This window comes from Ochotona princeps, chromosome 13 (assembly GCF_030435755.1).
Source record: "Ochotona princeps isolate mOchPri1 chromosome 13, mOchPri1.hap1, whole genome shotgun sequence".
Taxonomy (NCBI): domain Eukaryota; kingdom Metazoa; phylum Chordata; class Mammalia; order Lagomorpha; family Ochotonidae; genus Ochotona; species Ochotona princeps.
This window is the reverse complement of record NC_080844.1, coordinates 40,722,621-40,748,832: the sequence shown is the minus strand read 5'-3', so window position 1 is coordinate 40,748,832 and position 26,212 is coordinate 40,722,621. Positions and strand designations below refer to the sequence as shown.

The window sequence follows — 26,212 nt, the reverse complement described above, 5'->3', positions numbered from 1 at the left end:
AGAAGTAATATTATTTTATGTACCACTTAAAATGCTGCCAAAAAGACAATGCTGTAATCACTTGGAATTTTTATTTACCAAATTTCTCTAATATCTTAATGTTTTATCATCTATATTCTAATAATTGTAATTAAAACAAATCATTCTTGGGCCCGATGCAATTGCTCAATCAGATAATCCTCTCCTTGCAAGCACCAGAATCCCATATGGGCAGTGGTTCAAGTCCCAGGTGCTCCACTTCCAAACCAGCTCCCTGCTTATGGCCTCGGAAAGCAGTCGAGGATGGTCCAACCCTGTACTAACATGGGAGACCTGGAAGAAACTCTTGGTTTCTGGCTTTGGATCAGCTCAGGACTGGCCACTGCAGCCATTTCAGGGGTGAACCAGCAAATGGAAGATCTTTCTTTTGATCTTAAAAAATAAATAACAAAATTCAAAAATAAAACAAATCAGAAAAAAATGTCATTATTTAAAGCTTATGTGCCTCAGAAAAAATTTTTCACCTATTTTGTTAATTTACAGACATACAATTAGGTGATTATAAAAGACTTCAGTAAAAATTATATATACTACATACAAATAAAATTACATATACTACATATAAATAAAATTAACTGGCAGAAATAAAACAGATGCAAATTTTTAAAAATTTAAACATTTTAATCCCTCTTTTTTTTATTTATTTAGTTTTTAATTGGAAAGTCAGATTTACAGAGAGGAGGAGAGACAGAGAGAAAGATCTTCCATCTGCTGATTCACTCCTCAAATAGCCGCAATGGCTAGAGCTGAGCTGATCCAAAGCCAGGATCCCGGAGTCACCTCCAGGTCTCCCACACTGGTGCAGGGTCCCAAGGCTTTGGGCCGTCCTCAATTGCTTTCCCAGGACACGAGCAGGGAGCTGAATGGGAAGCAGGGCTCCCAAGATTAGAACCGGTGCCCATATGGGATCCCAGCACATGGAAGACAAGGACTTTAGCCGCCAGGCCCCAAAATGTTAAATACTACAAGATGTTAATACATTTTCCTTTAAATGAATGATGATATACAATGAAATATATGTATCATCATATACCAATGACATTTGATACATAAAATCATTATAGTACTTAACTACCTAATTTTGTAAAAAAAAAAAAAATAAAAATTAACTAGTGTTAAAGCTAACTCCTTTATAATTTAACTGATGGTCAAACATTTAAATGTTAACTAAACACGTCCAAGCCAAATATAATGTTTTACAATTCTTTACAGACCATAGAAGCAAGAGAATTTAAAAACTCTTGGTTCAAATTTCACATTCTACATTAGAATTATCTTTTTTTTTTCAAGATTTATTTATTTATCTGAAAGAGTTCACAGAAGAACAGAGAGAGGGAGATTTTCACTGGCTGACTCCCCAGACAGCCACAAAAGCTAGGGCTGAGCGAGGCAAAATCCAGGAGCCAGGAGCTTCAACCAAGTTTTCTCACATTGGTGGCAAGAGTTCAAATACCTGAGTCCCGTCTTCCATTGGTTTTCCCAGGCCATTATCAGGGAACTGGATAGGATTCAGAGCAGCTGGGACATGAACCAGTACCTCTGTAGACACCAGTGACACAGGAAGTGGCTTTATTCACTATGCCACACCACAGGCCCCACAAATACCTTTTTTAATACTACAACATATCCGACCCCAAACCTGGCAATTCTCCCTTTTGTCAATGCCACACTTCCTACAGTACTTCTCATCTTTTAATATGACATGTTTTATTTGTTTATTGTTTTCTCTTCCTAAACTGTAAGCATTAAAACATATGAATGAGGGCCCAGCGGCGTGGCCTAGCGGCTAAAGTCCTTGCCTTGAACACCCCAGGATCCCATACGGGCACTGGTTCTATTCCCAGCAGCTCCACTTCCCACCCAGCTCCCTGCTTGTGGCCTGGGAAAGCAGTCGAGGACGGCCCAATGCATTGGGACCCTGCACCCGCGTAGGAGACCCGGAAGAGGTTCCAGGTTCCCGGCATCGGATTGGCGCGCATCAGCCCGTTGTGGCTCACTTGGGGAGTGAATCATCGGATGGAAGATCTTCCTCTCTGTCTCTCCTCCTCTGTGTATATCTGGCTGTAATAAAATGAATAAATCTTTAAAAAAAAATAAATAAAACATATGAATGAAGAAAATAAAGTTGAACTACATGGCCACATTACAGCAAGATCTGTAATGTTCTTTTTTTTTTTAAACAGATGAAAAGGTTTTATGACTTTTAGCTAAACACAGCAATTGAACACTCATTTCTTTATTACCTCCAAAAATCCAAATGAAATGACAAGAAAGAAAAAATAAGTATAAAGTGGACAGAGAGAACAGAAAAGGATATGAGCAGACATTAAAAGATGTAAATAGCATTTTAGAAATTAGAAATTACATAATTAGAGAACATTAAATATCTTAAGAGGAAAAAGACAATAATCAAGAAGCCAATTCAGCAAAAACAATGTAACACTCAAGAATTTAATATACCAGGTACCTATGAAATTCAGGAATAAGGCTAAAAATAGATTCCGGGGCTGCGAATGAAGCACTCCTTCTCTGTCCCCTATGGATAGGCGCCTGTTCTTTCATTAGCTGCAGGACATAAGTTTATTCTCTAGAGTTAAAATCAGGGAAAAGATGAGGGAAAGAGACCGAGGTCTCGTACTGACAGGTGCGCAATTAAAGTTCACAGACTAAACGGTGAAATCCCACAGCACTTCCAGGAAGCTTGTAGAGGGTTATATAAAAAATTCCTCTCTGGGTAAACTGATAAGCCCAAGGAAAACATGAAGACATATGAATTCTAATATAATATGTTTTGATAAAAATTTAAATAAAATGTACTTAAATAACAGATTTAAACAAATACTTACATAACCAACATCAGGTCTGTAACATGTGTATGCCCCTAAGATACTATGTAAAACATCATGATATGGACCACCCTTTAGGAAGAAAAATGAAAATATACAAATAATTGTCTCATGGTTAATTTTGACATAACATGTCACTAAAGTCTAACATTTCCCAAATGACTAGTTTTAGTGTACTGAACAGTTGCCAGAAACACTTTAAGTTCACTGCCAAGATATTTTTAACTTATTAATTAAAATAATCCTCTAAAAAAATCATCACTTGATAGATACAAAGTATATATTTTGCAAACAATATTTCAAACAATTCATATTTGGTACCATATAAGTTTGATGACTACAGATTATTTCATTTTATCTAATTCAGCAAAAACTATCAAGCTACACTGTCACATTAAAATTTTAATCTTAATATTTAAAAGTTCTATCTCTTTAATCAATCTAAAGTTAGAGGAATCTGAGGTGTATAAAACCTTCAGTCTAACGCAAAGTTTATATAAAATGTAGTCATTTTGCATCTCATAAAAAACAAGCAACTTCCTAACAACCTTTACACAAAAAAAGTAAACTATTCCTGTTTCAATGGTAAAACTGGAAACGTTAATTGATGGGACAAAGGTCTTTATATTTCACCAATATACCAAATAAAAATATTAAGAATTCAAGTACTTTATAGAATAAAAAGTAAAACAGAGAAATTCATTGAAGTAAAAATGTATCAAATACGTACTACGCTTGATCTTAGCCAAAAAGCCAAGAAGCGATATACCAAGAACCTGTCCACTACACAAAGTATAATGCCATACCAACTCTCATAAGATATTTCAGTCAGTGGGATAAAATAACAGATGCCTTTAAATTTCTTACTTTGAATTTTTCATGTTTTTTATGTAACAGCTCAAAGTTTTATAGTTTTCCTTTAAAAAAAAACTACATATTTAGAGAAATCGTAATATTGATATGGAAGGATAAAAAAAAGTAGTTACAAGCTAATTAAAAAACTTCACCTTCTGAAAGATGTAGAGAGATGGAAATGTACGGGATATATCCAGCTTAATTAATTCCAGACTGGCCTCTCGATCAGCAATAGACACACCTGCATGTGCCAAGTACATAAAATGTAAATAATCACTTGACAGTAACTTCTATTGTGTAAGTATAGAATAATCACAATAGTATATGCGTTAATTTAGGCAAGTTACAAAATGAATGATGAAGTTTCAAGAATTGTCACCAGGCTTTTGCTCCAATTTAGTTTCATAGAAAAAAATTTGTATAGATACTTATCAGAAAGTTACATAAAGATTTCTGATTCTAGTTTTTACAGAAGACAAACATTGTCACTCCCACACTAATAATGAGGAAAAATAATCACAAATAATAACATGCTAAAAATTATCAGAAAGCTGTAGATATGAGAGGTCTGAAATATTTAAATTGTAGAAGGGAGGGATTTTCCTAGAAAAATGGCTCTTAACACTTGTTCCTGAGGGCACCTGCCAAGACTCAATCGGTTTAGGACTGAATTTGCCATGGGCAAAGGCACTTGGCTTAGTAAGAAATAAACCAGAAAGGTTTTTCATGACCAAATAAGACTATTATGATAGCTAGGAATGTGGAAGAGCCCAGAATGTATATTTGGTTTTTTCCCTATGGGCTTTTGGCTGAGTACAAGAAGGTGGGCATTTTAAGACACATGGTATTTAGAACAGCATCTCATTTGAGGGGAGCCTATAATCAAACAAGGACAATTTTGGAGTGGGCCTGTGACCTAGCAGTCATAGATGCAGGCCGGGACGCTTACATCCCACAGAATGTTCCTGATTCCAGTTTACTGCTTACTGATGACACTGGGAGGGAACAGTAATGGCTCAGGAGGCTGGATCCTGCTACCAACGTGAGAGACCTAGACTGAGTTCTCATTCCTAGCTTTAGTCAGGCAAGCCCAAACTGCTGAGGCATCTGGGGAATGAACCAGTAGATAAAAGTTCTCTCTTCCTGTCTCTCTTACCTCTCAAGTAAACATATCATCTAAAAAATATATTGCTTTCCCCATTAAGAAATCGGAAACTTGAGATAATACAATCACCTAATAAACTTGAGGTAATACAACCACCTAATAGAAAAACAACATACTTTCTCTGCAAGGGAAATATCAGGTTAGATTTATTTTTATATGCAGTGTCTGGCATGTAATTAACAATATTTACATACATAAAGAAGCAGAAAAATATGACTTTTAATCAAAAGGAGAATCAATCAACAGAAGTAGATTTTTAGATAATCCAGCATTGGAATGGGCAAGACATGATCTGTTATAAATATGTTAAATAAAGAAAAAAGATGACAAAAATGTGGAAAATTCCAAGGAGAATATGTAAGAAAAATCAAGCTGATATTTCAGAAATACAAGGAAAAATATCTGAAATTGAAACTTAATGCACAAAACAAACAAACAAACAAAAAAACCCTCCATGCAGGAGCTGATGCCATGGCATAGTAGCCTTAGCCTCCGCGTGTCGTGCTGGCATCCCATATGGGTGCCAATTTAAGTCCCAGCTACCCCTCTTCCAATCCAGCTCTCTGCAAATGTGCCTGATACAGCAGTAGAAAATTGCCCAATTTCTTTAGCCTCTGCACCCATGTGGGAGACCAAGAAGCAGCTCCTGGCTCCTGGTTTTAGACAGCACAGCTCCACCTACTGCAGCCATCTGGACGGTGAAACAGTGGATGGAAGTGTGTGTGTGTGTGTGTGTGTGTGTGTGTGTGCTCTCTGTATATCTGTCCTTTAAATTTTAAAATATTTTTTAAAAACTCAATATATAGAATAATTATATAGAGCAGAAAGAATAAAAGCTTGTGCACTTGATTACAGATCAACAAAAATAATCCAAACTGAAGAGAAAAAATATTCTATATAATAAAGGGTGTTGTTACCATGACTTTTTTTTAGAGTTATTTGAAACGCAGAGTTACAGAGAGAAAGGGACTGACAAAGAGACAGATGGAGGGACCTGCCATCCACTAGTTCACTCCCCAAACGGCCACGAAGGCCGGAGCTGTAGCAGGTGGATGCCAGATAAATGTCTGAGGCTTAATCTACTACACCAAAGCACTACTGACCCCTACAAGTTTTACCGTGTAGTTATTTAAAAAAGTCTCAAAAGTTAATGCTAGCAATTTTTTAAAGATACATCTGTTTATCTGAAAGGGTGAGTTACAAAAAAGGGAGAAAGGGCAGAGAGAGATCTTCCGTCTGCTGATTCACTCCCCCAAATGGCCAGGAAACACGAGCTGCAATGGGGTTTCCCATATGGATGCAGCAGCCCATATTCCACTGCCCTCTGAAGCAAATTAGCAGGCAACTGGATCAGAAGTGGAGCAGCCAGGAAACAATTCAGCACCCGTATGGGAAGTGAGCACTTCAGGCAACGCTGCACCAGTGTTCCACAGACCAGCCCCAATGCCTGTAATTGTAATTGTTCTAAAAAATAAAAATGCTGAGGCTCTGTCAATGTACATATGCACCTTCCTTGCACTTCAGTTGCCTACCACAGCTAACAGACCTTTGGGCAATACCCACAAAAACTTTTCTGAAAACTAAATCTTTTCTTTAACCCTTAGCCAATTTTCCATACTCTGTTGTTTACTTTTCCCAAACTGGAAAGAATTTTCAAGAATTTTAGAAAACCACTAAGAGATATGCACCATTCCTCTATCTGAAGTTTTATTTATAGGAACGTTTGCTTTCTATGCAGTAGAATAAATATCAAAAAAAAGAACTGCCTAAAAGAAAAATTGCTTATTACACATTGAAATAGTTGAGCAGATTTATGTAAACTTAATAAAAATATAATGAAAACAAAAAGTGGTAGGCTTAAATAAGGGATCTTCAATTCTGAACAGTTGAATTATCGAAACCACTTGGGCAACGCCCTCGGAGCACACGCTACATCCCCTACGTTGGGTACCCTGGATGTTGGGAGGGTGGGTGGGGCTTCTCCCTTTAAATCCCCTCTTCTCCCAGATACAGGAAGGAAATAAGAAAATGTGGAAACAATGGTCTTACCCACTTTCCTGTAGCCCTTGACCTTTTGAGCCCTAATCAACTAGGTAAAGAGCAGCAAAATTAAAAAAATAATAATAAAGAAATAAATAAATAAGGGCTGTTTTCTCCCAAATTACTTGAGAAAAAAAACATGATGAGGGTAGAGGGAGTATAAAAAAAACAAAAAAAAATTAAGATGATATGATAAGAATTATGAATAATACACTAAGGAATGAATAAATATCAGTAGATGGGGAGAGACAAAAAGTCACAAGCAAGGTGTGTAAAATTCTTAAACGTGTGACCTAAAAATACTTGATCCTATTAGCCGTACTGCTGTGCTTTAAATCGTGGGCTCTGGAGTCTAAGAAACTTGCATCCAACCCCCAGCTTCCCAGCTTACAAGATAACTAAGCTTCAATTTCCTCTTACTTAATTCACCTACTACAAAGTCAGAGAGTTGATATAAGGCAATCACCACAGTTCCTGCCAAACAGCACAAATTTTTTTTTTCTGTGGTTGGATTCTCATTCTAAAATTCCTATTTTAAAAAAATCACACCTTCTGTATCATTCTCTGAACTTGTTTCACTGAAGCTTTTCCACCGTTCTTTGGCTCTTGAGAGGAAGATTTCATAAAGTTCTATGATAAGAGACAAAAAAAAAATTAACAACAAGAAAGAAATGTGTTCACATTTTACTTTTCCCTGACGTAGCAGATATCAAAAGTGGCAAACTAAAATACCTGACTACCAGAAGCGTTCATGACACACTAAGAAAGAGAACAGAAACACTGCTGAGTGATCCTTCAAGTGGTCACACTGTGAAAGCATCTAAGAGGCAGGGAGAGAAGTCTGTGCTAGAGGACTCGCACTGAGAGCTAGCAGACAGGACTCCTGTGTTCACACTGCAGCTTCATCACTGGCTGTGGCACGTCAACAAACTTAGTTAACCACTCTCAAACGTGGCTTTCTTCATCTGTAAACTGGACAAAAATGACATCTATTTACAGGGTTACTGATGACTGAACAACTTGATTTAAGTAAAGTTCCTAGCACCTTCTAGATCTCTCAATAAATGCTATTTCTCCTTATTGCCTAAAATTGGGTTCTTCATTTTGATATTAGTATCTAAAGCTGCTTACCCTTCCCATAGCTTTGGTCTAAGGGCCTACACATTAAATTCTCTAATCCAGCCTTTTTATTTCAAATCCTTCTGAAACATGCACAATCTCACAAACACTTCAGGAACAGAAAACACTGAAAAGTTTCCCCAAATTCTCATATTTTAATTGTCTTTAATTTCTAACAGTGACAGAACACCAAAAAAAAAAATCTCTTAAACAATGTTGACATACTATCCAGAACCTCAAGAACATTAGGGATTTTTTTTTGTTTGTTAGTTTGTCTATATTTGCTTCACTGTATTCATTCTAAAATTTTATTTTGGGGGCGTTCATTTGGCCTAGTGGTTAAGACGCATGTACCCCACATTCGAGTATATGGGTTCAAGTCCTGGATGGGCTCCTGTTTTCAGTTTCTTGCTAATGCCAACCAGATCCTGGGAGCCAGCAGTGATAACCAAATGGCTGGCTTCTGCCAACCAAGCACAAGATGTGCATTAAGTGTCCAGCCCCCAGTCTAAAAAAATAAACTTTAGCGTCTTTATTCCAGCTTAGAGTATTAGCAAGAATCTTCCTCTCTGCCTCTCCCTATAGCCCTTGAACCTTTTTACCGTAATTAAATATGTAAAGATTGTCAAACATATAATAAAAAAAAATCAAGAAAAAAAAAGTCAGGCCCAGCAGCTCCACTTCCCATCCAACTCCCTGCTTGTGGCCTGGGAAAGCAGTTGAGGACGGCCTAAAGCCTTAGGAACCTGAACCTGAAAGAGCTCCTGCTTCCTGGCTTCAGATTGGCTCAATACCAGCCGTTGTGGTCACTTGGGGAGTGAACCATCAGATGGAACGTCTTCCTCCCTCTGTCTCTCCTCTCTGCATATCCACCTTTCCAATAAAATAAATAAATCTTTAAAAAAGAAAGAAAGAAAGAAAGTAAGTAAGTAAGTAAGTAAGTAAGTAAGTTACAGAGCTATCTTCCATTCTATGGTCTGTTCCCCGGGTAGCTGAAGCCAGGAGCCAGCAGCTTCTTCTAGGCCTCCATGTAGGTAGCAGGACCCAGCCATGTAGGCCATCCTCTGCTGCCTCTCCCAGGCCATTATCAGGGAGCTGAATCAGAAATGATGTAGCTCAGACTTGACATGGGATACCAGTATCGCAGGCAGTAGCTTAAAATACTACACCACAACACCAGTCCTTTAAAGAAAATTCTTAATGTTCCTTTTAAAGTCTATGTGTTAAAATTGTTTTTTTCTTTAATGCTCTTTTAAAATAACATGTTCATTCATCATGGGATACCAATGAAAATTTAAATATTTATTATGATATCTAAAGTTATCATCATTAAGATTACAAATATACAGATTTTTGCTCTAATACTGTCTAGTTATACATAATGCTGACTGCTGCAGTGAAAGTCCTTGCAAAGCAGTTCCACTAATCTGCCCCATAAACCCAAAGTGTGGGAATAACTGAACAGAGAATACAAACCAGGAGTGATATTTAGTTCATTTCCTACAGCTAGACTCCAAACTTTCCCACGAACACTAGGGGGCAACCCTTGCCACCACAATTCTCGAACTCTTCTTGTACTACGCCTAGAATTAAAGGAGGAAAAAGGAGAAAGTTACTCTTTATACCAAAAATACTAGTTGCATTCTGTTTTACCTCATCTATGGCCAAATGATCAGATGATTTTTAACAATTTAGAGAGCTCAGTATAATTCTTTCCCTGAGTTCATTCTTGTACGCAACAAAAATGTACAAAATACATAGTACTTCAAATACAGGCAATAATCATCAAAAGGCAACTCATTTTGAGACATGCCACTCATACCAAGAATACAATAAGTGAATCAGAAATACATAGAAAATCACACAAACACACACACACACCCCTACACATAGAGAGAGAGAATAAAAGGGATTAAAATGCTAATGTAGTACTAAAAAATTCACCAAGATTCTAAAGAAAGATCTCGTCTTTCTGGGAGAGTAGAAACCTAAAAGAATGCAGGTGTCAGAATCAGACAGATCCAAGTTCAAATTTAGCTTGACCATTCATTAATTGTATAGCCTTGGGCAGATCAAGTAACCTCTCTGACTGCGAGCTAACCTTTAACATAAAGGGCATAAAAACACACCTGGTAAAACTTGTAAAAATCAAATGCAGTTACTTGTGTAAAGAATCTAATATAAAACAGTAGTCTCTTCGTTTCCTTAGAGAATGTATTTCCAGATCACAGAGGATGCCTGATACTATACAGCACCAAATCCAATTTATATTTGTTTCTTACATACACATTCCTACAGTAAAGTCTAACTTATAAATTAGGCACATTAACAGATTAATATCAGGAAGAAAATAGAATAATTACAACAATGTACTGTAATAAAAGTTAGGCATATGTGGTAACATTTCAAACCATTTTGTACTTTCATCTCTGGCTTCTCTTCATCACATCTATATTAGCAGCCTCCTCTTATGGTTTGGGACTATTATTAAATTTGTAATTGTTAATCTCATAACAGATACAACTACTAAGTGACTAAACAGTAGATAGCATATTCAAAATGGACACACTGGACAAAGGAATGATTCAAGCCCGAGATACGGCACAACAGCACAAGATTTTATCACACTTCTCAAGAACGTGTACAACTTAAAGCCATAAGACATTTCATAAAACTTTCTACTTGATATTTTCATATCTGCAAAGCCTATCGGTAGACAACTGAAACCAAAAGAAGTAAAATCCTATGATTTTACGGGGGAACTACACTTTTGGTCACACTGTACCAATATTGAACAAATTCTCAATGTACATCCCACACTAGGCATTCCAAGTGATACCTTGCACTCTCCAGTACAGAGAAAAAAAACAACATATAAAAATGTTATCCAAAAATAGAAAAAGAAATATATTAGCCTCAAAGTATGGTGATGGAGTATATTCACATAAATACCACTAGTTCTTTGATTTTGAAAGGCATTTTTATTACTTTAATGGATAATATATAATAAAGCTTACAAATTCGTATTTTAATATATTCTTTCCCCAAACCTGCTATTTCATGAATACTGAGTGTGATAATTAATGACAGCCTAAAATTAAGAAACTATGGTAGAGAAGAATCAACTGACATTTCAGATAGATCTAAGAATGTAGGTAAGATTTTCACAGACACAGAGGGTGGTGAGCGGAGAAGGTATTGGAGACTGGGTGAATCATACAAGTAAAGGCCTACACATGAAGGTTTTCAGGTAGTGAGTAACAATACAACTTAGCCGAAGCATAAAATACAAGCTAGAAGCAACAGGAACATCAAACTGGAAACATGACATCTTTGGGGAGAAGCTCCATGAGGAAGAGTGTGCTTACTCACATGACTTCCCAGTTGGGCAGGATCTCATTGATCCAAATCACCATTGCATTTGCGATATTTTCTTCCTGTTTAAATCGTTCCTTCATTATTCTTTTTCTTTTATATGCTTCCTTAATTTCTGTTTTAAACAAGAATTATTTCAATACAAATGAGCTAGATCAAATTTCCTTTCTACTTCCTAACTGTATAAATGAAATTTCTCAAAAGAGGATCTTTAATGATAGAGCAAAAGGAAGGAAGAGCAGAAGGAAAACGAGAAAAAGAAAACCAACTTCATTTGTATAATTTAAAATAACGCCTCCACTCCATAAGCATGAAAGGACTAACAAAGAGAAAAGGTCCAGAATTGTGATACCGTAAGTTAAGCCACATTTCTGATGCTGGCGTCCCGTATCAGAGTGCAAATTCAAGCCTCTGCTGCTCAGCTTCTGATCTGGCTTCCTGCTAATGCTCCTGAGAAGGCAGGCTAGGCTCTAGACTCCTGCTACCCATGTGGGAGACCAGGCAGGAGTACGTGGCTCCTGGCTCCGGCCTGAACCAGACCTGGCTGTTGTGGACATCTAAGGATTCAAAGAGTGCATCAAAGATTGAACTCTCTCTTTCTCTCTCTCTCTCTCTCTCTCTCTGACTTCCTGTCATTGTTTCAAATAAATATTTTATTGAAAACAGAAAATTTCATATTACAAATATCTATTTATACATACTTCATCTATGAAGTAAAAATTTTATGAATAAATTATGGAAAAAAACAGGTAACTGCAACCATCTAATATCCATTTAAGAGATTTATGAATATACTGACATAAACTACACATCATTTTTTAAAACATTCATTTATTTTTACTGGAAAGTCAGATACACAAAGAGGAGGAAAGACAGAGAGGAATATCTTCCATCCGACGATTCACTCCCCATGTGGCCGCAATGGCCGGAGCTAGATTGCTCCGAAGCCAGGAGCCAGGAGCCTCTTCCAGGTCTCCCACACAGGTGCAGGGTCCTGAGGCTTTGGGCTGTCCTCCACTGTTTCCCAGGCCACAAGCAGGGAGCTGGATGGGAAGTGGGACTGCCAGGATTAGAACCGGTGCCCATATGGGATCCCGGCGCTTTCAAGGTGAGGACTTTAGCCACTAAGCTACCATGCCAGGCCCACACATCATTTTTAAAAGCTGTTTTTCCAATGCCACTATTAGCATATGAACACTTTTTTAGTATGGTGTTTCACTTTACTAACTAGATTGAAATTTTAAAAAAAAACACCCTCCCAAGAAACACATGTACAAATACCATACCTCCTGAAATCAAAGATCACAATTTTGGAACAAGACATGCTTCAAATACTGACGGAGTCAATTACAAATCAAAATTTACATGTGACTTTAGAATCAATGAGAACTTCAGAGATCAGCTAGACAAAATGTTTTCCAACTGTTTCCTATACATTCCACAACTTGTCTTGACACACAAGCCGGAGGCCAACTAAACCTCTCCATTTTGTTTTTAGATGTGAATATATGTGTGTAAAGATTTTTTATTTTTTACTTGAAGGACAGAGTGGTAGCAGGAGAGGCTGAGGTAGAGAAAGAGATGGAAATCTGCTGGCTTGCTCCCCAAATAGCCACAAAGGCCAGGGTTGGGCCAGGGGAAAGGCTGGAGGCTCAGCCTCCATCGGGGTTTCCCACACGTATGCAGGGACCCAAGGACCTGAGCCATCTTCCTTGGCTTTCCTAGGCACATTAGCATGGACCTGGATCAGCAGCAAAGTATCCAAGACACAAAACAGCTCTCAAATACAGAATGCAGCCCACTGTGCTGCTGGCCTCTCAACTTTGTTTCATGTACTTAGACTCTATGTAAGATACACTGAGGAATGGTTCCACTGCATTAGAACAATACAGTATTGCAGGAAAGGCTTGAAAGCCTTGAATCGAAAAACTTGCTTCCCACACTTTACAGGTGAAGAAATTAACCCTAGGCCAATCTAGAGTATCACATACAAACAGTATCAAACAGACTAAGGCTAAAGCCTTAAAAATTTCTAATTCAGTCTTAAATTTACCATATCGCATTTTATAATCATTCACCTGACAATTATTTTAAATAACAGCCAAAGAGTAAGGTCAATGCTTAAGATATTAATACATTAATAAATATTAATAAAATTAATAAATATTGACTAGGTATGTCAGAAATACTTTAAGCTTTTCATAGTAAAATAACCTAACTAGTGCTTAAATATTTAGGCTTTTTAGAAAGATCCAAGTATAACAAGCCTTCTATTTCCTATGCTTACTCTAACACTCTACTACCAAGGAGTCTCCAAAGTAGAAACGTACAGTGGAACTAGTTGGTTGGGCATTTGGTACCACCATTAAGATACCACTTGGAAATATGTGGGTTCAAGTCCTGACTCCATTTCCTGTGAATGCGCACCCTGGGAGGTGCACCCTGGTTTAACCACTTGCTACCCTGACACACTCACTGGAGACCCAGACTTAGTTCCAGGCTCTTGGCTTTAGCACAGCCCAGACTAGGCTGCCGGGGGCGCTTGGAGAGTGAACCTCAGACAGATCTCTGTCGGGCTATCCCTGGGTCAGCTGTTGTGGCACAGCCTGTAACGCTGCTGTCGGGAATGATGACATCTCATATTAGAGTGCTGCTCAGAATTCCAGCGGCCCTGTTTGTTTCTCATTCAGTGCCCTGCTAACGCGTCCTTAGAGATGGCAAGTGATAGCCCAATTGCTTGGACCTCTGCCAACCACATGGGAGTCCCAGATCGAGTTCCAAGCTCCCAGCTTCAGCCTGGCCCAGGGCTAGCTATTCTAGGCACTTATGAAATAAACCAGTAGACAGAAGACCTCTTTCTGTCTCAGTTGCTCAGCCTTTCAAACAGATGAAAACAAGTGGACATTTTTTAAAAATGAAATTCTGAATATAAGCATAATGAATACTATTATTATATTCCAATCACTAAAATCAAAGGAAAATATCAGCTGTTAATATATAGTTCTAAAGTTACAGCTATGTCATTTTAACATATATTTATTCTGAATAACAATGGTCAGTAAACACATTAAATTATGCTTAAATTAAACTGTTTTACTAGAGAAGAGAATGAATGTAAATTTACACTCATGACAGTACACATTTTTGTGCCTAACCAAATAATACAACAGGACTATTGAGTGCCTTAATAAGTCATAAAAGCAAAGATTAGATTCAAAAACATAGGAAGTTATGTTAAAGTGTTAAAAGTATTAAACTTTAAAATATAAAAAATCTAAACATAAAAAATGAAATTAATAAAGTCATACTTTCATTTCTAAATCAAAATAGTAATCATCTTAAGCCATATAACTGAAATTTTAAGATTTGTCAATCTAATACCTTTCTTCTAAGAGTTAACAGGAAGCCTATCATATTGGTATCACATTTTTTTCCCTAACAGTTAAAAAAAATCATAGAGAAAAGAAAAAATTCAGTAACATCTTGAAGACACTTGATCAATTTTACTATTCATCTTGTTGTTGAAACAAATAGGTTAATCTGTCAAAATAAGAAATCAATTATAACATTTGGAGTTAACTTTATACCTCGTTTTTTGGCCTCAGCCACCATCTCATCATATTCTTGTCGGTGACGTAAGGCTTCTTCCACAGATTTGGCAGGAAGATTTCTGGGAAAAAAACAATTACTTGAGCCAAATCAACTTTTAAAAAAGATTAACTTATTATTTTTATGGTCACATCTGAAAATTTCTAACACAACCTTCTACTGCAATGTGAAACTGATCTGGTTCCCCAACTCATGGAAATGGTTCATCTCCAAAGTCATGAACTGATGTTACCAATACAGTGGAGCCTTGACTCAATTATAGTTGCTACTAGACGGCCTACATTTTCCTGTTTAATGTGAAATTTAAATATAATAAAATGAAGGAAGATTTGAAGGAGAGTTTGATCAGCTTTGACAAATGCATATATTTGTGCTACCAATATACCAAGCAATACTCAGAAAATTCCCATTATTCCATCAAATTGTCTTATGACCCACAACTGTTTTAAGATTTATTTGTTTGTTTGACAGGCAGAGTTTCATAAAAGAAGGAAACACACACACACAGCCTGGCTCTGCTGGAGTCAGAAGTTACATCCAGACTCCCACACGGAGGCAGCATCCCAAGCATGTGGGCCATCTTCCACTGTTTTCCCAGGCATATTAGTAGGGAGTTAGATCAGAAGTCAAACAACCAGGTCTCGAACTGGCACCCAGTCATCACAGACTGCAACTTAACCACTAAGACGCAACTCTGGCCCTGTAATTCCTTCGCACTCAGTATTTACCACCCAGCTCCTACATGACAAAATCACTTCTCTGATTTCTATCACAATGGATTCATTTGTTGCCTTTAAAAGAATTCATCTAGCTTCTGCTGCAGCAGCCACTGACTCCATGCTGTCCCATTGTCAGGGCCCTCACCAAACGCCACAGGCAAGCAAGCATGTGAGTAAGCAAAGCACAGCCACAGCCACGGGCCAAGCACACCCAGGCTGTGGGGGGCAACATTCAGAAAGCGTGTCGCTTTGCCCTATAGGAGCACCGAATCAAGAAGCTATTCAAGGTTTCCAAGGGCAAAGGCCCTCAGGTTGAAGAAAAGGAGGGGGACACACATCTACCCCAAGAAGTGGGAGGAGCTGAAGAGCTTCTGGCCAGGAGGAAAGCCGCTGTCAAGGAAGACAGACCCTCTCTCCCTTTGCATGATAAACTTTACCAGGTGAAGAAGACGTTGGAGGAAAAAAAGACGGCAAGCAAGACAAAGAAGATGAAGATGAAGAAGTTCATCTAGACCATGTCTAACTTCTTTGGCGCAGCAAGTTTTGGAATGTATTAATGTGATAAGACACTGTTCTAACTAATAATTTGATAATCAACTAATCCTTTGGATATACTATATTTTGGTTTATCAAATCAATGGTTTCAGATCATTAATTTACATATGTGAAAACGCAAAAAGAAATGTTTTTTACATGACCACTTGTACAAATAGATTATAGTAATAATTGGTTTGGAGAGCCAATTGATTTCTTTTCAACAGACTAGGATAGGGAAAAGTATATAACAAAGAGTTTCACATTATATGTTCTGATCCTCAACTTAGATTCCACAAGCACAGGTACCAAGCAAGAATAAAACTTAAAACTTTCATTTTGGCTAAGAATAGTACGAGACGGGGTTTTTTTTAATAAAGATTTATTTATTTTTATTGGAAAATCAGATATACAGAGAGGAGGAGAGCCAGAGAGGAAGATCTTCCGTCTGATGGTTCATTCCCCAAGCAGTTGCAATAGCTGGAGCTGAGCCAATCCAAAGCCAGGAGCCAGGAGCCTCTTCCAGGTCTCCCACATGGGTGCAAGGGTCCCAAGTTTTTGGGCCATCCTCGACTGCTTTCTTAGGATACAAGCAGGGAACTGGATGGGAAGTGGGGATTAGAACCAGCAACCATGTGGGATCCCAGCGCGTTCAAGGAGAGGACTTTTGTCATTAGGCCACCACACCAGGCCCCAAGAGACAACTTTATGTTCTTCCCTTAAATGACTAGAAAAATTAACTGACAACAATTCTTATGAGAAAGGAAATAAAACGCCTGAGCTTATTACATGGAGTTTCTAGGTCTTAGTGATGGGAGAAAATCCTCAGAGAAGGTTCATCAACCTGCCTGAATTCAAAAAAGTTTCGAGCTGAGAAGTCCATACAGCTAAATTCTGTGTATTACAGACCCAGTATAAAAAAAAAAAGAGTGTCAAGGGATACTTTCAGTTCTTTGGATGAGTGCTGATTGGCATAGAAATGTGAATAAACTGGGGGCAAGGAAAGAACCATCAGAAAGGGACAATTAGAACATTCTCAAAGATCATCTGGGACTAAGCAGAGTGGAAAGAACTCCCAGTAGATAACTGTTTCAGGGAGAGCCTTTAGATAAGCATTCCCTCAGAATTAAGGACAAAACAACTACAGACTATATTCTGGTACTACTCTGATAAAACCAGATCAAAGGAATCAAACTAATTCCAAATAACCACACACCAGATTAAAACAAAAAACTACTTCACAGGGGCACACACAAAGTCCAACAGCCAACTAAGGTAAATCACAATGTCTGGCATCCCATAAAAATTACCAGAAACGTGACATAACATAAAATAGAATACATAGTAAGAAATTAAGAAACAGCAATATACAGAAATGTAACAAACAAGCTAATATAAAAATGACAAACAGGTATTAAAACATTCTTTCTCACATAGAAAAAAGCAACACAAACTCAAGATCCCAATAAACGTTCAAAGATATAAAACACTACTTCTTTTAAAAATTTATTTATCTTCATTGGAAAGTCAGATTTACAGAGAGAAGGAGAGACAGAAGCCAGCAGTTTCTTTCAGGTCTCATATGGGTGCAGGATCTCATGGTGTTGAGTCATTGCTGAGTCACCTCTATAGCTTTCCTCAGTCATTAGCAGGGAGCTGGATCAGAAGTAAAGCAGCTGGGACACGAAGCAGTGCCCATAAAAGATGCTGACACGTTTGGGTGGACAATTAGGTTGTTATGCCACTGCTCTGGTTTTCATTTTAGAAGTAGTTTTTTTGGCTCGGTGCAGTACCCTAATGGCTAAAGCCCTTACCTTGCATGTGCCAGGATCCCATAAGGGCACTGGTTTGTGTTCCAGCTGCTTTACTTCCCTCCCAGCTCCCTGCTTTTGCCCTGGGAAAGCAGTACCCTCTGACAAGCACAAGATTCAGGGCTGGGGAACTGTGGACACTTCTCTGTTAGGCTATACTCAATGCTGGTGAGCACAAGAACCAGGCTGGAGGGGGGCCAGGCTGGACAAGGTGATGGCACCTGTTGGCATGAGCTAAGCCGCAGCACCCACAGGTATGTATAACAGCTAAATAGGATATGGGATGGGCCAAGACATGCTGCAGCAGGGGCTGGAAGACGGCCTGGAAAAGGTTTTTGGGGGTTACCCTGACTAGGCCACAGCACTTGCTGGGTATGTGTAAGGACAGAGTCTGTGGTGCGCAGGCTAGGCTGGGCCAGAGCACCATCAGTTCACGTGAGATATGGGGCTGGGGCAGAACCGACCAGGGAGCTTGCATCCACTGGCATGTGAGTTAGCTGGTGCAGGTGACAGACTGCACTGGACCCTGAGCTGGCTGGTGTAAGTAGGAATCAGGTCTGAGGTCACCCCAGGTGAGGTTACTTGGGGAACTCCCCCAACTAGACTACTGGACTCAAATCCTGGCCAGAGTGGAAATCACAGGATGTGTGGTCCGCTCTCAGAGTGCAGGAATCAGGACTGGGCCTCCTCAGCTGCTGATGCCCGTACAGTGGACAGCACGTCCAGATGCACACAGGGGTCATGACAGCCAGCTCATCTAGGCCAGCAGGAAACATCAACTGCCTTGTCAGAGGATGGAAAGCAGAACAGGTTGGACAATTCTGACCAAGCTTTCAACATGTTCCTGGGTCTGTGGATGCGCTAAGGTGGACTCTGTCAAACAACTGACTTGGAAAGATTTTATCAACCCTGAAACAATGAAACCAACAACATATCAAAAACAAACATCCTCAGAACACTCTTCCCCACATCAAAATCTCCAAGGCGTCATCAAATGACCATCCTCCATCCCTGGGTGCAAGCAGCCGCCCCCACCACCCACTCCCCATAGAAAAAGGAAAAAAAAAAAAAAAAAACTGAAACATCCCATCCACCTTCCTCCATATCTGAACCTCCCCTCCCTAATCAGAAGCCCACAGGGGCATGCATTCCTCTAAACTACATAAACTATGTAAAATAAAAGTAAAAATTTTAAAAATTTAAAGCACAGCTATTTTCCCTAAAATACAAACAAACAAAATAAAGCAAAACAACACACACACACACACACACACACAAAAAGGACAGACAATTTTGTACCTGCTTGAATCTATAAAATGGTCTCTGTTCTGCCCATGTCCGTCTGTGGCCAGATGGCTGTCAGCTGCCCAGGCTGCCACAAGGGCACTGTGGTACAAGGGTATTCCCAAGTGGCTTTTATACTCAATGAAACTTAAGCTTTCATCCTCCTCTCTCTTCCCTATCAGTTTTTCCACAGACTAAACCAGAAGGACAAGTGACTAAGAAGTCTCATGGAAAGACCTGGTTTGTGGAGGTTCCTCACTCTCCACATAATCCCCACCCAATAAAGGCCCATTCAAATCTAAAAAGCTGAAGAAAGAAATCTTTGAATTGGTCTGGTTTATTGTCTTATCTGGTGGGCAAATTTGAAATCAAACTTTGAATATTCTCATAAAGTTATAAAAATGTTGTTGAACAATTGAAGAGGGAATATGAACATATATATCAAATCCTAAAAAGAAGCATATCAGAATCACAATTCTTCAGCATAAAGGAATGTGAGTAGAAAAAAAAAATTGTAGTTATATGCCCAGTCTTTCTTCCCTTCCAATATCTAACATGTATTTTACCTCTGCCTGGTCCTCTCCAGATTCCTTTTTCAACTCATCAGGGTAGTGACTGGAAATGATGTAGAGCAGAGAAATTACAAAGGCAGGTAGGAATTTTTACATTGAAAGGAAAGAAAGTTCTTGCAAAAGAAAAAGAACAGACTCAGGGGTTGGCATTGTGGAATAATAGATTTAGCCTCTGCCGCACTGGCATCCCATATGGGTACATATGAATGTTGGAGACCTGGCCATTCCACATTGGAACCAACTCCCCGCTAATGTATCTGCAAGGCAGCAGATAACTGATTGCATGTGATTGCTGGAAGAAGCTCCAGGCTTCTGGTTTAGGCCTGGCCCAGCCAACTGGGGAACAATCCAGCAGATGAAAGACTGATTCTCTCTCCTCTCTCTACCTCTGTGTGTGTGTCTGTGTGTGTGTGTGTGTGTAATCCTGCCTTTCAAAACAAGAATACATTCAGAGAGACCAAAAAGAAGAAAAGCAACTAAAAATCAAGTGCTTTATGGAGTCAAGTGCTGTATGGAAGATGTTTTGTTTGATAATATATCAGAGAATACTTTAAAGAATAGTAGCAATGACGAGAATAGGAACATGGGCAGTAATGGGAAGAGAATAAATTAAAATGTTCTGCTAAGAATCTAAAAGTAGGGTTTTTGGGGTCAGTGTTGTGGTGCATCAGCTGAAGCTGCTGCTTGTGACACCCCTATATTGGAGTGCCAACTACCCTGTTCTCAATCAGCTTCCTGAAACTGTGTGTGAGAAGGCAGCAGCAGATGAGTCAAGTGCCCAGTCCCTTAGCACCCTGCAGGACACCAGGATGGAGTTATTGGCTCCACAGATCATCCTAGGCCATCATCACCCAAGGGAAGAGCTCACCGTGTGTATGTGTGTGTCCCTCACAAGAAGACAAAGAATAGCACCCTGCAGGACACCAGGATGGAGTTATTGGCTCCACAGATCATCCTAGGCCATCATCACCCAAGGGAAGAGCTCACCGTGTGTATGTGTGTGTCCCTCACAAGAAGACAAAGAATAGCACCCTGCAGGACACCAGGATGGAGTTATTGGCTCCACAGACCATCCTAGGCCATCATCACCCAAGGGAAGAGCTCACCGTGCGTATGTGTGTGTCCCTCTCCTTCTGTCACTCTCCCTTTCAAATGAATATCTTTTTCAATGAATTATTAATAATACTAAATCATTATATGGTATAAAAGGCAAGAACAAATACATTTTAAGTACATATTAAATGTCAAGAGAGGAAAAAAAGCTGTTCAATCATGTTAAAGATCAGAGTGTTAAAATAAAGGCAGACATAAAATCTTAAGACTGCTTTTATTACCTTGTAGAGACACCTAGAAAATACACATAGGACTTGGACAGCAACAACATACCCTATTTAGGATATGCACTTGGAATTTTAAAAATTTAATAAATCTCTTTCTGCGTCTAATATCCCAATATGTGAAACACTGAATACAATCTGATTTAAGTTCAAAATATAAACAGCATTCATGTTGGTCAGCAAAATACTTACGACGGTCGATCCTCAAGAATCAAGGCAGTGGTAGAAAGTGGCTCAAATTCAAAATTTTTACGTCTTGAAGACTGGGGTGGTGGTTTACAGGTCCTTCCTGTCCGTGCTTCGTATTCCTATAGTAAACAAAAACAGATTTCATGTACAGAGGCTTCCAAGTTTCAGTTGTATTATCAGATCTGTACAAGAAAGGATATTATGCTACAGTAAGAAATACATACAATTTATTCTTTAATTTTGTAAAAAAAAAAAAAAGCAAGCAGAAAAAAAGTCTTTTTTTCTGATGCAACCATAAACTATGAATTACATTATATACAAAGTATTAAAGTGTTACAGGAGAAGGAAAGATGGAAGTGAGCTCAACAAATTAATTAGAAAAGGCTTTAGGGAGATGTTCTTTACTACCTTCTATGGTATCAGCTATCCAGGTCCAGTTTTGAATAATCCACAAGCAACAACACAACAACAACAACAACAAAAACTTGCTTTCTGAACTTTCAGCCAATCAGTGATAGAAATGTTGACACAAGGGGCAGGCACTGTGGCACAACAGGTTAAGGGGCACCAGGTCGTTCAAGTTCCAGCTGTTCTACCTCCAATTCAGCTCTCCATGTCCTTGGGAAACACAACAGTGGATGGTTCAAGTCCCTGAGATCCTGCCACTGATGCGAGAGACCCAGAAAAAGCTCCCGGCTTCTGCTTTGGCATGGCCCAGAACTAGCTGTTAAAGCTATTCAGGAAGTGAACCAGTGGATGGATGATAATCTGTCTCTTTCTCTCTCTCTCTCTCTCTCTCTAACTCTGCCTTTCAAATAAATGAATAAATCTTTAACAAATATATACATAAAGGAAACACTGATATAAGAATCTCATTAGCATACATTTAAAGATTTTTCAAGAGTAATGTTAAATCTCTAGTCTACTACTAGTTTTGAATTTTTTTCCTCCCACACACTTAGTTTTAAATTTTAATCTACTGTGAATCTAACTTAATTACTCTAAATTCTTTTAAAAATATTTATCTTTATTGTAACGCAGATCTTCCAACACCTAGTTCATGCTCCAAATAGCCATAATGGCATCAGCAGGAGCTCAGTTGATCTGAAGTCAGGAGCTTTTTCTAGGTCTCCCATACAGGTGCAGGGTCCAAAGACTTTGGGCTGTCCTCTGCCGCTTTCCCAGGCCACAAGCAGTGTGCTGGATGGGAAGTGGTGCAGCTGGGATGTGAACTGGCACCTATATGAGATCCTTTTTCTTGCAAGGGGAGCATTAACCAATCGAGCCATCACACCGGGCCCTATTTACTCTAAACTTAAAAACTTTACCAATACATCTTATCCAAAACTTTGGCCAAAGACTCTAACAACTACTAACTTACAAACTGTTTCTAAATCTGATAAGCCTATTAAAAGAAATGATAGTTAAGCTTCTGCAACCTTCAATGCCAGCATCCCAGAAAGGCTCTGATTTAAGTCCTGGTTGTTTCACTTCCAATCCAGTTCACTGCTGATGAACCTGAGAAATCAGGATAAGATAGTTCAAAATCTTGGCCCCTGCATCCACATGGAAGACCCAGATAGAGGCTCCAGGCTTTGGCCTGGCTCTGCCATATTTACTGTGACCATTCTGGGAGTGAACCAACAGACAGCACATTCTCTCTCTCATTCCCTCTCTCCTCCTGCCCCACCACCCCAACTCTGCCTTTCGAATAAACAAATACAGCTTTAAAAACAGTAATCAGGGAAGTTCATGTAACACACCATGTTCTTGGTAGACATACTCAGCTTTTTCTGTTGGACATTTTTTAATAAATGTTTAAAACCTCACATAATTGGGCCCGGCGGCGTGGCCTAGCGGCTAAAGTCCTCGCCTTGAAAGCCCCGGGATCCCATATGGGCGCCGGTTCTAGTCCCGTCCAGCTCCCTGCTTGTGGCCTGGGGAGGCAGTAGAGGACGGCCCAATGCTTTGGGACCCTGCACCCGCGTGGGAGACCTGGAAGAGGTTCCAGGTTCCCAGCTTCGGATCGGCGCGCATCAGTCTGTTGCAGCTCACTTGGGGAGTGAATCATCGGACGGAAGATCTTCCTCTCTGTCTCTCCTCCTCTGTGTATATTTGGCTGTAATAAAATGAATAAATCTTAAAAAAAATAAAATAAAAATAAAACCTCACATAATTTATTTCTAAAGTAACTTATTTCTGCCAAAGGGATCACACTACTGTGATAAATGGGAAAAGCGGCAGGAGGGAAAACAGAAGAAATGAAAGCAGAGGGGCAGAGGGAGGAATGAATCCCTAGGACTTAAAAAACTGTATCACGAAAAATAATAAATAAAAAAAGAGAAAAGACTGAGTTCAACAAAAACAATTTGTTAAGAGGCTTATGAGGATAAACATGGCTAACAATATTGGAATCACTGATTCATCAAAAGTCACAGACTGCTTCCTGAGTGATACAATGTGAAGTACATACCACCATTCCTGAAACATTTTGCCAAAATATCATCAAATTTAAATGCTGTTAAGTCTGTAGCATTATTTGTAAAACTATTTATTTATTCATTTATTTATTTGAAAGGTAGAGTGACAAAGAGAGGGAGAAACAGAAAGAGAGATCTTCTACCCACTGGCTGACTCCCCATTTGATCATAACAGTCAGGACTAGGCCAAAGTCAGGACCTCAGAATTCCATCCCAGCCTCCTGCATGAGTGCAGCAACCCAAGCACTTGGACCATCATCTGCTGCACTTGCAGATGCATCAATGAATAGCTAGATCAGAAGCAAAGCACTCAGAACTGAAATCAGGCATAGGAAATTGTGGCTTAGCATGATATACCACAATGTTGGCTCAAGCCTTTAGAATTATACTCTTTAACACACAAAAGAAATGATAACCAAGGTCACATATATATAAACGTGTATAGGAAAATACTGAGGAATCTATGTTCTCCTATGGAGGGCTGAACTAGAATGAAGGGCATTTCTTTTACCATATTTGAGATTGCTTATCTTTTCTAACAACAAAAAATGAAGTTCCTCTTAAGTGAAATTATTTACAGCCACAGTGGATAATTAACAAGGGTTTTATTAAAGGTAGGATCAAAACCAGAACAAAAATGATAGGTGTTACTTAAGTAAGTATGAAGTATTAAAAAAAAACCAAGACAGAGGGAAGAAGTCAAGTCACAGATTAAGGAAATACAACGATGTCAATCAGGAAAAATTACACAAAGGGCAAAAGGCCATTCTTTGGCCAAGGTACTTGAACTGCATCATGAACAAAATGAAAAACCAGTGAAAGATTGGATAATGTATCAATGTCTACGTGTTTCATAAAAAATTAAGCACATATTTACTACAACACAGAACTCAAAATGAAGCAGATAGGATATTATGTATATATCTATTTGGGAAATAAGTTTTACATAATATTTTCAAGTATTTTTCACATGAAAGAAGCTATATTCCACCATTTCCAAACACAAATATTTATTATAGAAAAAATCTGAAAAATATATTCTCAATCCATCTTTTTCTGGAAATAGATTCCTCTTCCCTGAATGACTCAAATATTTGCTAAATAAACTAAAAATAACTCTAGCATGTCTATAATGGTAATTTATATTACAGATAATAAAATATTAAATATCAGTACTAGTAAAAGTGATCATAAGGTGATACCCTATTTATTAGCTATGTTGCTTTTGACTATCCATAACCAAAAAACCCAACTCAAATGTATTTAGGCAAATTTATCAGATCTTAGGACTGAATACTCCATACAACTAGCTACCTTTGACACAGTTTTGAACAAAAATGAGGTCACAACAATCAGACTCTAACTCTACTGCTCTGCCCTCCACCATATGACCTGACTGTGTAATTAGAAATTTAGATAACTCTTTATTTTTCATCTACATTCCTAAAAGTTATACAAACACACACACACACGGTTATAAACAAAAGATGTCTTCAGAGTGATAGGGTAGTCTTCTGCTTGGTGAACTGGGTAACTCACCCCAACCTTCTGGCTGAAAACAACCTCTATAATTCCTGACAAAGGCTCAAAAAACAAGGTGATATTACAGATACAAACCACTGCCATGCCTGGTTAATGCAGAATGTGGGAGCCCAAGGCAAAATCGGCTGACAGTTTGGAAAGACAAGAGGCAGCTGAAATTAGGGGGAGAGAATAGTAGAAAACAAAATGTTTGGGGGCCAACACTGTGATTCCAGCATCCCAGCCGCTCCCTTTCTGACCTAGCTCCCTGATAATGACTCTAGAAAAGCAGGGGAAGATGATCTAAGGGACCCCTGGACCCACACTGGAGAACCAGATGGAGCTCCCAGTTCCTGACTTTAACATGGTCCAACACAGTAGTTACAGCTACTTAAGGAGTGAACCAGAGATGAAAGATACTGTTCTTTCTCTCTCCCAGTTACTCTCCCCCACCAAAAATAAACTCCAGAAATTGACAAGCAGTCCTTGAGCCTTCTGTTGAAAACCAAACTATGCAAATGTGAAACATAAGTAACTACAATGAACTTGTAAAGCAAGAATCCTGACTGGGGAGCTATAAGCACATCCAGGGCTGACTTCCTCACATTCACACCAAAACTAGAACCAAAAGTCATCACTACATAGTATACATGAGATATTTGAAAGGGACCCCAAATTGCCTCTTGTTAAATATCAAGTATTGGGCCCAGCAGCGTG

General features: G+C 38.8%; 1 protein-coding gene across 2 annotated transcripts in view; it reads right to left on the bottom strand.

The window, feature by feature from the left end:
- The window catches only part of TBC1D12 (TBC1 domain family member 12), a 75,320-nt gene that overhangs the window by 4,549 nt on the left and 44,559 nt on the right, over positions 1–26,212 (bottom strand). For both annotated transcript variants that reach the window (XM_058671145.1, XM_058671146.1), the window contains 7 exons: positions 21,498–21,613; positions 15,027–15,109; positions 11,437–11,554; positions 9,541–9,647; positions 7,495–7,575; positions 3,893–3,981; positions 2,886–2,957 (listed from right to left, as the gene is read on the bottom strand). In XM_058671145.1, the coding sequence (XP_058527128.1) occupies positions 2,886–2,957; positions 3,893–3,981; positions 7,495–7,575; positions 9,541–9,647; positions 11,437–11,554; positions 15,027–15,109; positions 21,498–21,613 (666 nt within the window). The remainder of the gene's footprint in view (positions 1–2,885; positions 2,958–3,892; positions 3,982–7,494; positions 7,576–9,540; positions 9,648–11,436; positions 11,555–15,026; positions 15,110–21,497; positions 21,614–26,212) is intronic.